Source organism: Ochotona princeps, chromosome 8 (genome assembly GCF_030435755.1).
Source record: "Ochotona princeps isolate mOchPri1 chromosome 8, mOchPri1.hap1, whole genome shotgun sequence".
Taxonomy (NCBI): domain Eukaryota; kingdom Metazoa; phylum Chordata; class Mammalia; order Lagomorpha; family Ochotonidae; genus Ochotona; species Ochotona princeps.
The window spans coordinates 37,911,802-37,926,067 of record NC_080839.1 but is presented as its reverse complement, the minus strand read 5'-3'; the positions used below and the strand labels follow the sequence as shown (position 1 = coordinate 37,926,067).

General features: G+C 39.2%; 1 protein-coding gene across 2 annotated transcripts in view; it reads left to right on the top strand.

Moving 5' to 3' along the window:
• The first annotated feature begins 1,054 nt into the window (after positions 1-1,054).
• TMEM17 (transmembrane protein 17) overlaps positions 1,055-14,266 on the top strand; it is a 34,094-nt gene continuing 20,882 nt past the window's right edge. The window contains exons 1-4 of one of the 2 annotated variants that reach the window (XM_058667416.1): positions 1,055-1,364; positions 4,879-4,982; positions 5,122-5,235; positions 10,543-10,677. In XM_058667416.1, the coding sequence (XP_058523399.1) occupies positions 1,265-1,364; positions 4,879-4,982; positions 5,122-5,235; positions 10,543-10,677 (453 nt within the window). In that variant the 5' untranslated portion in view covers positions 1,055-1,264. Of the gene's footprint in view, positions 1,365-4,878; positions 4,983-5,121; positions 5,236-6,477; positions 7,390-10,542; positions 10,678-14,266 lie in introns of those variants that run through there. The other variant, XM_004580110.3, reaches the window with a different exon arrangement.

Below are 14,266 nucleotides of genomic sequence, written 5' to 3'. Positions count from 1 at the left end.
TTTGTTGTGACTGTAAAATAAAACCATGAGTCACAAACCCATCACAGAGGTTAAAAAGGAAGGAAACAGCATGTATCTGTGAAGCATACTGAGTAACAGGGATGTTCATATGATGCAGGCGGTAGGAATTGGCATAATTGTTTTGGAAAAGTTGGGAGTACTGATAAAAATTGGGTCTTCCTCTAAGGCCCAACAATATATGCTCAGGACAATGCACACATTACCAAAAGGCAACTTCACATCCAAAGTGGTCCTACTTGTTACAGCAGCAAACTATGAAAGATAAATGCTCACCAACAGAATGGATATGCAGATCACAGTGTAATCACACACAGCAAAGAAAAGTAACCTACATGCCATGTGAAGACATTTCATAAAAACAATGTTGAGGGAAAAGGGCAATATTTTTCCAAAGTACGTACTGTGGATAACTTTTACAAGGTATGAAAAGAGGACAAGTACCTCGTAACTATTGTGAGAAGTCAGGGAAGGTCAGCTGGTGAGGGGCAGTGCGACAGGAAGGGAGAGCACCAAGAATTTGTGAGTACTGGTGAAGTGGTTTCTTCATCTGTGTGTGTTGTTTGTGCCTTTCTCTGCACTGATAACAGTTTTGTTTTGCTTGGGAGAAAGCTGGAGAATGCACCCACAATCCTGCTCCATCCCCTCCAGCTGTCTTTTTTTTTTATGTGGGCGTGGTGTCCCTCTCCTCTAATCACACACACACCCTACTTTGCCACATTACCTTCATCTAGTTTTACTCCTGCTTTTTTTTTTATTTAAACCATGTCATCAAATATTCTTTTTTAAGATGCTGCAGTATATTCCAAGGGAAGTATGTATTCCAGTACGTGTCATCAGCAACCATTGTTGTATTTAATTCAAAACAATATCAGGGCACAATACATACAGAGGAGCTAGCGGCTCACCAACAGCCTTCGAGCCCTGTAGGTGTTCTGTTTTCTCCCCATAAGCGTTGCCCTCAGCGACAGCCCAGTTCAACCCCAGTTATGTATCCCAACTTGGGACTAGGGAAGCTGCGTCCCCAGTATGGCTGGGACGCTGGGTTCCCAGGCCTGCCACCTGCCCCCATCAGCCTCTCCCAGCCGCCGCAGGAGCCGTGGAGTGCAGCTTTCCAGGGTGGCCTCCAGCACGCCCAGGTCCGGCCGCGCCTTGCGGCGCTGCGTTGCCATGGCAACCGAGGAGCACGGCTGTGCCCGCAGACCAGCCTCCATCTGAGGGGGGTGAGGGACCCTGTGGGCTAGCCATGGAGCTGCCGGACCCGGTTCGCCAGCGGCTGGGCAACTTCAGCCGCACCGTGTTCAGCGACTCCAGCCGGACTGGGCCGGAACACAATGAAGGTCCCGGTGAGTGGCCCAGAGCAGGCACAGGGGGTGTGACCCGCGCGGGTTCTGAAGCGTCCAGATTTTACCCGGACCTAAAATGGCGGTCTCGCCTTCAGCGGGTGGTTCTCTGCGGCTGGCAGGAGAGACCTCCCTGGAGGCGGTTCCGGGCTGAAGGCCCGCGACTCGGCTCGGTTCGCTGCTGCTGTTAACTGCTGCTTGCTTGAGGTGGTGTCACCCTTTCTGCCGCGGGAGATTCAGTGCCACGCTGGCGGAGACCGCAGCCATAACACACACTCATGTAAAGCCGGCGTCACAGCTCGCAGCTTGGCCAACAGCTCCATCACGCAGCGGCCGCCCTGGCTTCCCTGACGCGGAAGGGAGAGCAGTGATCTCCCTTCCTGACCCTTCCTGACCCTCCAGCCTCCACACAGGAAAAATTGCTTCGTCTTTTCTCATTCCCTAGCAGAACACTTATGTTCCTCACAAGATCATTTTCTGGCAAAAGAGATGAAAAACGGCGCTCGGCTGTGGAGCGGCAGCTGCCGTACTCCGGAGGCCTTCAATAAAATTCACCCGCTTTCCGACTTCTCTCTATAAACAAACCCCTTTCTCTAAAATCTGGTAACTGAGGTACCAAGATCTACATGATGACCAGTGACAGGCAGTTTCCACCTCACAACCGTGGCATAATGACCAAATCCATGTGGCTGTCACTTCTGAACTCGGCTGCGAAATGGCTTTTCCTCTGCTTGGTTTCAGAATTTTTTTTAATACAGGGAGTAGAGAAAAGCCAAGCCAGCGGTGTAGTTACCTTTTGTCCCCTTGATCACTTGCCTCTCCCTGACAGGCCTCTGGGTGAGTTAGGATGAAACATGAACAATTAGATCTTAATAGCTCCGATGCGAAAGGTGAGGCGTAGGCACTGAAAATCCCAGGGCTCAAGGTACTGGAGGCAGCATTGTGTCGACATGCGTCAGGCTTTACCAGCCATTTAGTTTCTACAGGAGCTGCAGACCGTAGTACTGCAACAGGCATGGCCATGTTCCAATAAAACTTTGTGTGCACTGAAATCTGAATTCCATATGGTTGTCACATGTCACAACATAATCCTCTTCTTTGATGTTTTCCAGCCATTTAAACGTGTGAAAGTCATTTTTGGTTTACTAACCATTCAAGGAGGAAACCAAAAAATAGTTTCCCTGCCCCGATTCATAGTATATGTTTTAAGTTTCGTTTTCAAAGCTCAACTATATCTTTCTTAAAATTTAATAAACTCATGTCTTTTGTTTTCAAGGTTCATTTACCTATTAACTTGGTTTTCAGTTGCATGATCATAAATGTGATCCACTGAATTATGCAAATAGACTAACTTCTAAGGTTTCAAAGTGCTTTACAAAATTCTGACCTGTTTTGTGCTGATTCCAAAAATACTAAAATTTTCAGGTTGGCCAATTTATCATTGTGTCCCCACATTTTCTCCTTCATGGAGCTGAGGTAGGCTTGATTATCTGCATCATTCTCATGCCACAGCATAGCAATTGTTATGAAAAAAAAACCTAAACTAGTGAACTGTTCTCAGATTAAAACTTCATTGCTTCTTAGTGGCAATTTAATAAGCAGCTGCAAATAAAAAGAAATCATAATAATCAGACCTATTCTTGGAGCTACCGGAACCATCCTGCTGTGAGAATCTTTTAACAATTTCTTATATTTTAAAAATTAGTAAATAGATTAAAAAATAGCTGTGGGGAAAAAAAGAAAAATAATAAAGAAATTTACAGCCTTTGTAAAATCTTAAATTTAGAGCAAAAGATTTCAAAATTTGCTCTTCAGAATTTTGGATAGATTTAGGATGTGTTTTTTTAAGGCTTAAGTTTAAAATCAGATTCTTCACTTTGGGCCCTTTGCCCTACATTGAAGTATTCAAACTTTGATAAAGAGAACTCATGTATCACAAAATGTTACATGGGTGACATCATATTACAGAATTTTTTCTCCATTCATCTTGTGTATGTGTGTTTGGTATTTACCATGAGAGAAGTAAGATGCTAAGTTCTGTGAGAATCTCAAATTTGGATAGGACCTGGTCTCTGGTAGATGAGAAGAGAGCTAATACTGGATGAGAACCTACTAAGTATCCTAGGCACAGATGATGAAGTGGTTTATATTATCTCTGATCCTCACAAGTAACCTATGGAATGGTTTGAATGCTAACATTTTACAGGTGAAACTTTGACTCACAGAGGTCCAACAATTTACCCCAAGTCTGATGTCTGAAGTCACAGGGATTCAGGTGGTCTGGGTTTTACATACACTCTAAAGTCCACCAGCTCTTCAGATTGCATCTCTAGCAAGGGGCAGGAGCTTATAGTTCTTTGCTACTATGTATACACAGTTTAGAGCAAAGTATTTGGAGAGTATTTTGCTGCAGTTGGGAAATATGATTAAGGAAGAGCTTACTGAAAGAGACAGCAACAAATTGAGCATTAAAGAATGATTGGGGTGACCACTGTGGCACCACAGGTTAAGCCATTACTTGGGTGCCCACATCCTACATCAGAGTGCCTGGTCAGGTCCAGGCTTTTGATCCAGTTTGCTGCCACTGCAATGGGAAGCAGCGCATAATGGCCTAAGTTTTGGGAATGCTACCTCCCACATGGGAGCCTCAGATGGAATTTCTGAGTTCTGGCTTCAGGCTTGCCTAGCTCTGGCTGTTGAGGGTATTTGGGTAGAGAACCAATAGATGGAAGACAACTCTGTTGTATCCAGTCTGTACTTCTTTCTCACTCTTTCAAATATATAAATCTTTTTAGAAAAATCAGTGGGATTAATCTATGTGGAAAGGAGAAAATGACTAATTTGGGGAAATTAATATATATGAGTCATTTTTATATGTGTTCAACTTATAAGTTATTTACATAGAACACTACAAAGGCAATGATAATCTTTTCCAGAATTTGTATTGATATTCTACATTTAATCTATACAGTAGTATGCAAAAGAATCAACAAACTGATGGCAAAATGATAAAGTAACTGAGAAAAATAATTAAATGTAATTAATATTTGACTAAATGGTATTAGGATGAGTATGTTCCTTTCATTTTCCATAATAGGTAACTTAAAAGTCAGATTATTGAGCCAACATTATGGTTACTTTTTTAGATTTTTTTTTATTGTAAAGTCAGATTTACAGAGAGAAAGTTCTTCTGTTCACCAGTTCACTCCCCAAGTGGCTGCAACAGCCGCAGTTGAGCTGATCTGAGCCTGGAGCCAGGAACCTTTTCCTGGTCTCCTACAAGGGTGCAAAGTCTCAAGGTTTTGGGCCGTCCTGTACTGCCTTCCCAGGCCACAAGCAGGTTGCTGGATGGGAAGTGGAGCAGCCAGGATGTGAAGCAGTGCCCATATTAGATCCCAGTGCATTCAAGGTGAGGATTTAGCCACTAGGCTATCTCACTGGGCCTCCATATTATGATTACTAATTTGAACAAAAGGATTCATAGGATTAAAAATGTGTTTCTCTCTCTCTTCTGTAGATAATGAAATGGCCTCCAGTTTGCCACTTCAAATGTCACTTTATTTTAACACTTACTTTTTCCCACTTTGGTGGGTAAGTTGCATCATGATGCTTCAAATGAAGGTAAGTCTGTGCTGTAATGTATCTACCACCAATCTCTGACATCATTACACTCAGTAAAAGGTAGTGGTTGTAGTATACTTTCTTACCCAGGTCAATATGAAGTTTTGCAAAATTTATTGTGTTTTTTTTCTTTTTTCAGTATTCAGTCTTGCCTGATTACTATAAATTCATTGTGATCACTGTGATCATCCTAATAACCTTAATTGAAGCCATTCGTTTGTATCTGGGTTACATGGGTAACCTACAGGAAAAGGTAGGCTCTGTTTTCCTCTCAATGCTGCACATAAATATTAAAGACAGTAAGATATGGTTGGACAAACATAAGCCTCACTTGAATACCTGGCTCCAACTTTGCCACATCTGCTACTATGGCCTGTTTACTTAATCTCTTAAGCCCCCGGTTTCATCATCGATAAAATGGGGGAAATCAAACCTCATAGGCTTGTTGGGGTTAAGTGAAATGATTGATATCAAGTATCCAGATTTAATAAGTACTGAAGAATGGATAGTTTGCCCTCTTTTCAGTCTCAAGAATACTTGGTCAGCTAAACATGTTCATTTGGATCCTGAATGAGAAAATGCGGGAGAGGAGACTTTTAAACACATTTCTTATGCCACAGCTATGCTTTCTGAATCATTACACTGCCTAAGCATGTATGGTCATCAGAATGTGGACACAATGTCTGAACATGCCTGTGGCCTTCTAGGCCTTTCATAATTAGGCCCTATGCAGCCTGGCTTATTGTATTTCTCGCTATTTCTTAATCCAGCCACCCATTCCAGGTTGATGTGTTGGTTCCCAGTCATGCTAATTTTCACATGTTTGCTTACTTACATTCTTGCCTTTTCCTCCTTTTACACAACTTTAAAAATTTATAACCTTGGGGCAGGCATTTTGTCTAGCAGTTACAACACCAGTTGAGACGCCCACATCTTGTATTGGAGTGCCTGCATTTGAGTTCTGGCACTGTTCCCTATTCCATCTTTCTGTTAATGCTCACTCTGAGAGCATTAATTCTCACCTGAGCTAGTAATGACTCAAGTGGTTGGGTCCCTGCCCACCCACATGGGAAAAAAGGATGAATTCCTGGTTCTCAGCTTCCACTTGGCCTAGCCCCACCAGAATTTGGGAAGTGAACCAGAAAATGCAAACTCGGTCTCTAAAATAATGTAAATAAATAAACAATATTGTAATAAAACCTTTCTTTCAGTTACCCTAGTCATTCTTATTTAGTCCAACATCTCTAAGTATCATTTAGTCCAGTATCTCTAAATGTTGCAATTAAATATTTACTGAAGTTTTTAGTTTTTAGGTATTCGCATAAGCTAGTTTTCTTATCTATACTGTAGGTTCTCTGTGGACAAAGACTGCATCATACTTTTTGAGTTGTTCAGTTGATAATGTAGATCCATAGTAGTGTTAAGTACTTGTTGATCTGTAAAAGCAAATACTGCACTGACCTCATCCTTTTCATCTTTACATCTGTCATTGCAGGTTCCCGAGTTGGCTGGCTTTTGGCTTTTGAGCCTTCTACTTCAGCTGCCTTTAATTCTTTTTTTGCTGTGTAATGAAGGGCTAACAAATCTGCCTTTGGAAAATGCGATACATATCATCTTCACTCTCTTCCTTACTTTCCAAGTTATTTCAGCATTTCTTACCTTGAGGAAGATGGTCAATCAGTTAGCAGTCCGCTTTCACCTCCAAGACTTTGACCGGCTCTCTGCAAACAGAGGAGACATGAGAAGAATGAGATCATGTATAGAAGAGATTTGACCTAGTGCTGTTGAATGAAAACCTGAAAGTTGACTCTTGAAGCCTGCAAGAGTCCGGAAAACATCAGAGATCCTGTACAAGGAAATGGACAGGGCAAGTGTGTTGAACTGTTTACTCTTGTGAGCTCTGAGATCAAGGTCACAACAATATAAGGAAAATATAACAATAAAATACCTAGATGTTGCCCATTTGTTGCCAAATTCCTTAAAGCTCTTGATGATGTGTTTTCCAACTGTGGAAAAATCTGCCTGGTAGTTGTGGTTTACCAGTTTTACCATTTCTATTTAGGAGCTGCAACCAACATGGCATAGATTTCTTTAAATTTGTCATTAATCCATAGTTTGACAATAGACCGTGTTTTTTGAAGTACATAAAAATTCTAACCAATATTCTTGTGAATTAGGCTATATTTGTAAACCAAAAACCAAATGTTTGTATTTGTTTGGGTTAATTTCTAACCCTAGGATTTGTTGTTATGCTGAAGTTAAGAAGAAAACAGATTATTTTGGTGTTAAATATTTTTCTCACAGAATTGTAACATTCACGAAACTATGTTCAGTATTTGTGGTGGCAGTGTGCAAAATGTTTTTATAATAAATTATCAAATATTTATGTTGATAACAGCAACAAGCAATTCTTGTTTTGCACAGTTCTTTTGGACTGAGTGTTATTATTTTATACTAGAATTGCAAGAGAAGGAAAGAGAAGGGTATCAGAGAGCCTTCTATGTAGTAAGCACTCTAAAAGGCACATAAAATTAGCTTTTGTGTTCTCATGTATGGATAGTTATTCACAGAAGAACGCCATTATAGCCATTAAATTTGCATGAAATTTAAGTTGAAAACCAGTCTGTTTCAGTGATAGTTACAATGGACAAAAAGACTATACCCTAAGTTAATATATTTATTTATTTGAAAGGCAGAGTGATGGGGTGGGAAAAGTAAGAGGAGAAAGACGTTTTCCACCTACTGATTCACTCCACAAATGGTTTCAAACAGTTAAGCCTGGGCCACATCACAGCTGGGAAACAAATGCCATCTGGATTTCCAAGTGGCAGGGTCCAGGCACATGGGGCATTGTCCACTACCTTCCAATTGGTAGTTTAATGTGCTGTGCCTCAGCAATGTTCCCAGGACTAATATGAACCTAAATTTGCATGTTTTCATGTTGAAGAGGGAAACGCATCTAAGTAATTTGGCTTATCTTAAGGGAGATAGTATTTTCATTTCTGATTTTCTTCGTATAGGGAAATATACCTTTGCAAGTAATGTGTTTTACCGAGGGAATAATTATAGCTAGATTAAAAATCGTTCTTTCCAATTTTCTTTTTCAGCAGTTCATGTTCATTTCAAGATTTGCATGTTTTGCCTTACTTATCTTATTGTTAAATCTACTTTAAAAAAAACCTTTTGAAACACATGACAGAAAATAAGAGAGCGAGTGCTTCCATCTGCTGATTCACTCCTCAGATGCCTGCAACAGGCCAGGGCTGGCCAGGTCAAAGACAGGAACTTCATTCAGGTTTCCCACTTGTAAGACAGGAACTCAATCACTTAACCCATTATCATGCTTTCTCCCAGGGTGTGCATTAACAGGAATCTGGATTGGAAGCAGAAGTGAGATTTGAATCCAGGCGCTCTAGTATGGGAGCTGGGCATCCAAAGCAGCAACTTAACTGCCATACCACCAGCCTGCACTGCCTTACTCAGCCCTATTATCCACTCCTTTTTGAAAAAAATGTCTTCACTTTCTACTCATTCTTGGTTATATCTGACCAAGCTATGCTATCTTAACTTTTTCTGCCTTTTATTGTAATGTCTGAAGTTCAGCCAAGGATTTCTCCTTTCACACAGTGACTGATTTTTCCTCTACACCAAAGTAATTACTAATTACACTGTAATAATTTGAAGTTCCAGCAATACTCTTTGAATAGTTGTCTGAAATATATATTTGTTTGCATTTGTTTCCCAGATGGAAATAGGTAAGTGGTGATTCTATATATAGAGATATACATATTTATAGATATATATCTATATAAAGGTATATATAGATAGATATACAAAGATATATACATCAGATACATTAAGGAGATGAATGTTTTCTGTTATGTAGCAAGATAGAATGTAGCTTATATATATAGGAGGGGCCTAAGGAAAACAAGGCACCTGTGGAAAAGGAACTGTAGCTGCCTCTAGCAACATGGGAAGCACACCTCATAGGGATCCAGTACAAAATCATGCCCATACCCCCAGTCACTTCACAGGTGGTCCTAGCTTTCCACCCTCAAGGAAAACTCCCCAGAAACACTCCTCTCCGCTCCAGTCATGTATGGCACCCTGGGAGAGCCAAGCAAGATGCTCAGCCTAATAACACTGCTTCATAAGAGAGAAATTAGACCTTTCACATACCCAGAGAGCCCTTTGTATAGAAGAGGAGGAGGGAAAGGAGAACCATCAGGAAAAACTGGAGCCCCTCTCCTTAAAAGCCCCAGTCTGCAGACAGTGCTCTCAGTCCTCCACTGAGACGCCTGGTTTGGTAGGGGTACTTCCTCCTCAAGATTTCTCTTTGCTGCCTCGTTCAAACTCCTCTTTGCCTCATGCCTAAATTCTTTCTTGCACAAAGACGGGAACTTCTTAAGTGACCAATTGCCAGTAAGAGTTACAGAGCTTTTTAAATAGCAGAGCCTGTGGTACATTTAAACTTTAATTAAGGATTAACAGATTGATAGCTATAACATTAGTCAAAATGATGAAAGTATTTTAAATGGCAAAAAAAATTAAGAAAATTATTCGTCAAAATTTTCAAATTTTGCTACTTTAATAAACACCTTGCTTACAATGTAGATAGGTATTAGCATGTCTCGTAGTTCCTTATTCAAATCTATCAAATTGAGGGTAAAGACTTCTGCAGGTCTTCATATTTGGGTTTCAGGCAGTCTTGTTTTAATTTTATTTTGTTATGTTTTTCTCCCTAATGTACTCTTTGAAGTGTTCCCAATACTATTCGCAAAATGTCTGGTTAAGAGATTGAGATTTACAAATATTTTGTCCTTTAGATATTTTTTTTTCCTCCCAGAAGTTTCTTCGTTTCCAAGGCGCAAGGTGAGTCTTAATTTCTGTAAATCAAAATGATTTTTAAATATTGAGTTTTATTAACTTAAAATGTTTGGAGGCTTAATTTATTTGAGACCGGGTAGAGGGTTGACAGACCAAATATGCTCCCAGGCATGTCTGGGAAGTGAAACATTTGCACAACTTTGAAACAAAAGAGCAATGTGTATCTTCATCGGGGAGGCACACAGGGAGATGTATGGACCCAGAGTACATCCCAGGTGTCAGGTGCCAGGCTCCCAGCCCATATCCTCTGTGTTCTTAGCTCTTCTGGTCCAGTGTTAGCAACTTAATATGACCTTTGTCTCACTCCACATTGTCTAAATTATTCAGGTTAAGTGCAACCTTACTTGTCTGAACATCCCACATGTCTGAACAAATAAGATGTTTACTTTTTGGTGGAAAAGGCAGATAAGCAAAACAGCGATAATATCAAGAAACCCAGTAGACTCACTGAGAAGAGCCATCTGGAAATCCTTCCACAAGAAAGGGTCTCTTGAAAGGTGAAGACTAAGCGTGAAGTTCAATGTTGAGAGATAAAAAATTACGGTTGTGGGCCTTATAAGCATTTTGGTGGGCCTAGCATGATGGCTCAATTGGCTAATCCTCCCATTGCTAGCATTGGGATATCATGTGGGCACCAGATCATGTCACAACTGCTCCTCTTCCCTTCCAGTTCCCTGCTTACGGCTTGGGAAAACAGCAGAGGATGGCCCAAGTTCTTGGAACCCTGCACCTGTGTGGGAGACCCAGAAGAAGCTCCTGGCTCCTGGCTTCACATTGGTTCAGTTCCAACCATTGCAGCCATTTAGTGAGTGAAACAGTGGATGAGAGATATTTCTGTATCTCCTCCTCTCTGTAAATCTACCTTTCCAATAAAAATAAATAAATCTTTAAAAAATATATATTTTTATGTAAGTAGTTTGGTGAAGTTGGTGGAAAGGATACATAGGAAGAAATGGCCCAGAAAGAGGTAGAGAAGCTTGGAATATACTTGGAAGCTAAGGAGAAGGTTTGCATATTCTGAGTCTCTAAATAGTTCATATAACGGAGTATCACAAGCAGATTCAGGTTTCTAAAAATCTCTCTCTGAAGACTGTGGAAAATGGATTGAAAAGGTGAAATTAGATGTAGAGAAACCAAAAGAATTTGATAAAGTAATTGGGGGTGGGGAAGCGGCTCTGGAAAAAAAATCAGTGGAATAAATACACTTGAATAAATACAACCTATTAAAGATTTAAGATTTTTTTTTTTTACATTTAAAAACAGGTATTGGAAAATTTTTCGGAGATGGCCTACAATGTTAAATGACACACTCAAAGTGGACATTTGTGTAGTGGCTAAGACACAGCTTGGGATGTCTACATCTTATATTGAGTGTTTAAGTTTGAGCTTAAACACGCTCCTTCTAGTCCAGCTTCCTGCTAGTGCATCAGATGATGGTTCAAGTACTTGAGTCCCTGTTATTCACTTGGGAGACCTAAACTGAATTCCCAGCTCCTGGCTTCAGTCTGACTGTTACAGGAAACTGGTGAAAAAGCAAAAGATGGAAGACCTTTGTCTCTCTTTCAAATAAAAATGAATTTAAAAAATTTCCTGTTTCATTGCCCACCCTTATTAGATTATTGTCAAACATAAAAGACTTTTAGGAAGAGCTTTTTTTAAAGTTTTATTTGACATAAGCTACTTAAATGATTATTTAAATCAGTTAAGATTATAGTTTTAAAAATTGAAATAGAATCACAAGATTTTAAGAGTAAAGAAAAGTCATCCATAATTCCACAGCCAAAATAGCAACTAATGGCAAATGTCACGTTGCCTTAAAGTTTTCCCTTGGTAAACTTTTTAGAAACAGTTGTGATCATAGGCATTTACTTTGTTACACTCTGATCCTAAAATAGTGTACGTTATTAACCTATGTTTCTACATCGGCACCTAATAGGTTACATTATTCCAGTAAGTACACGAATCATAACTTATTTAACATCTCTCCTATTGAATAGTTGCGCTGTTTTCTTCTGTTGCTGTTAAACATTAGAACAAACATCTCCTATCAACTAATTATTTTTTCCATATCTTAGATGATTCTTTTTATTTAATAAGCCAGATTACTGAATGAAATTGCTGACTCACCAACAATTTTTAGGGCTCTTGATGCATACTGACAGATTGAAATACACACTTTCTGCCTTTTACCACCCACAGTTCTAAAAATAGTACTACAAATATTTTGACAAAGACAGACTTAGGGACCTTAGTTACCCATTTGTCTTTGTATTCTTAGTAGCTCCCACAAGAACTCTGAGTCTCCTGAGGAGAAAAAAAAACCTGAAAGCTGTGAATAGGGAAGTACAAAGAGTAAAAAAAAAGATATTTGAATTAAGGAAAAACTGATAAGGTACAGGAAAAGGATTAGGCAAGCTGGTCAGTCAGGAACAGACAGTGAGATGTGACAATAAAAACTGGGTCATTGAGTTGGGATAGCCCTAGGACATAAAAAGAATGAAGTAAAGCTCTGGATTACTTTCTTGTTGAATATTGAATTTTTTCAGAAGCATGGAGCATGAAATATTATAGTGATAAGCCAAGATTGGAAACATAGCCAAGAAAAAGAGGTCTTTAAGGAATTGTTTAAAATGTGCTGAAGGAATAATTTGGTTTGGTCTTAAACGGCTCAAAAAGTAAATTGACATAAAGCTTTTGCATAATAAAATAGCCATGAAGGCAGAAAACAATGAGGCAAACAATTGTTAGCATGTAAAATATTAGATTTTAGCCATAGAAAAGGTTTATCAGAAGTATGAAGCACTATATTTCATCAATGCAATCATTACTAATCTACTTTCAGTATGTACATTCTAGTTTTAAGGAACAGTTGGGCAGAGGGGTGGGGGTCTGGGTTACGTGAATGTAAAAAACTAAAGACTTACTAGGATACCCTAAGATTCATTCTAAAAAACTTTTCTCCCTTTGGTGCATAAGCATCTAAAAACATTCCAACACTAGAAAAATATGTACAAACACAAGTTAAACCACAATGTTTAAACTTGGGTGCTGGATAGATTTATGTTTTCTGAAAATGGGGCTAGGCATTGGTGCAGAATCATTTTAGCCCAAGTCAAGAAAGGATAGAACTCCTGCAATCAAGATGCAAATCAGAGGACAACTTGAAACATTTATGTTGTGCAAAATCAAAGGCATTTTGAAATGTATCTACATGGTCCAGACAAAGTCGCCCAGCTGAGCAACCCTGTCTGAAAAAGGGGTTTCGTCTCACTGAGGTGTACAGTCACGATGTGACACCTCTCAGCTGGTGTCCTCCATTGTTCCTCAGCTATGGTGGCCAATTTTAAAAACCAATGACCAACCAAGAATGTCAACCAAGAATGGCTTTGTCTTTAATTTTTCAGATCTTTAATAGCACTATATCTGGCTGATAGGAAAGCGGTATTATTGATTCCTCTTTAAGCATTTTAGTTCCTGTTCTTGAGTTATTTATGTGTGAACTAAAAACATATCGGAGACACTGCCCTGTAGTGTAGCCTAAAAGAGATGTTTGACATTCAAGTTATATGGACATAAAGAATTGTTTTATGAATGTTTGATTCATTAGTATCTAGTACTAAAATGAGAGTAGAAATTCACAACTGGCTTCAATGCTTTCTTAGAGTATATTAAGAGACAGATGTTTCTATTTTGAAAACTATTGCTTCCATAAACCCTTGCTGAGAGAGGTTGGAGAGTTAACTGTTGGTTGCAAAGCAACAAAAGATATGCTTTATATTTTAGTATGCTATGATTTTGTTCTGCAGAGTAAACCTAATTTAGTTAGCTCTAACAGTATCTCATCCACTATGCTCTGACCCTCCAGGACAAAAAAGGCAAATAGGATTGAGTCCTTGCCCTTCCGGCCAAGATCTAGCAGAGAAAGTAAATTAAAGGAACCTTAATGATTTATGATAGTATTATAACTATGAAAAACATGATAGTAAGTGAGAAATACTGCCAAAAGGGCAGGATAGTCTTCCAGACAGATGGAATAGCTGGGCAAAAGTATAGACATTTGAAACATAATGACCTGAACTGAATTAGGTAGTTTAATACAACATACGTAGAAGAGAAGAGGTTGGAATGAGCCAGACACTAATATCAGGGCATTGTCAGTCTTTTCTATAGTATGACAAAGAGTTTGAACTTAATGCTGTAGGCAGAGGTGGATCTCTCTGTAACAGGGTACTATAAAACATTCATGGAAAATGCAATAAAATTGAATCTTATTTTAAAATAAAAGTAAAAAATAAATTTTTTGACAGCAAAGAAATTGAAATCATGTAGCTTTTAGTAATATCTATTTCCATGACCTTCTGTATATCTTCCACATTTAAACAAAATCAGATGAT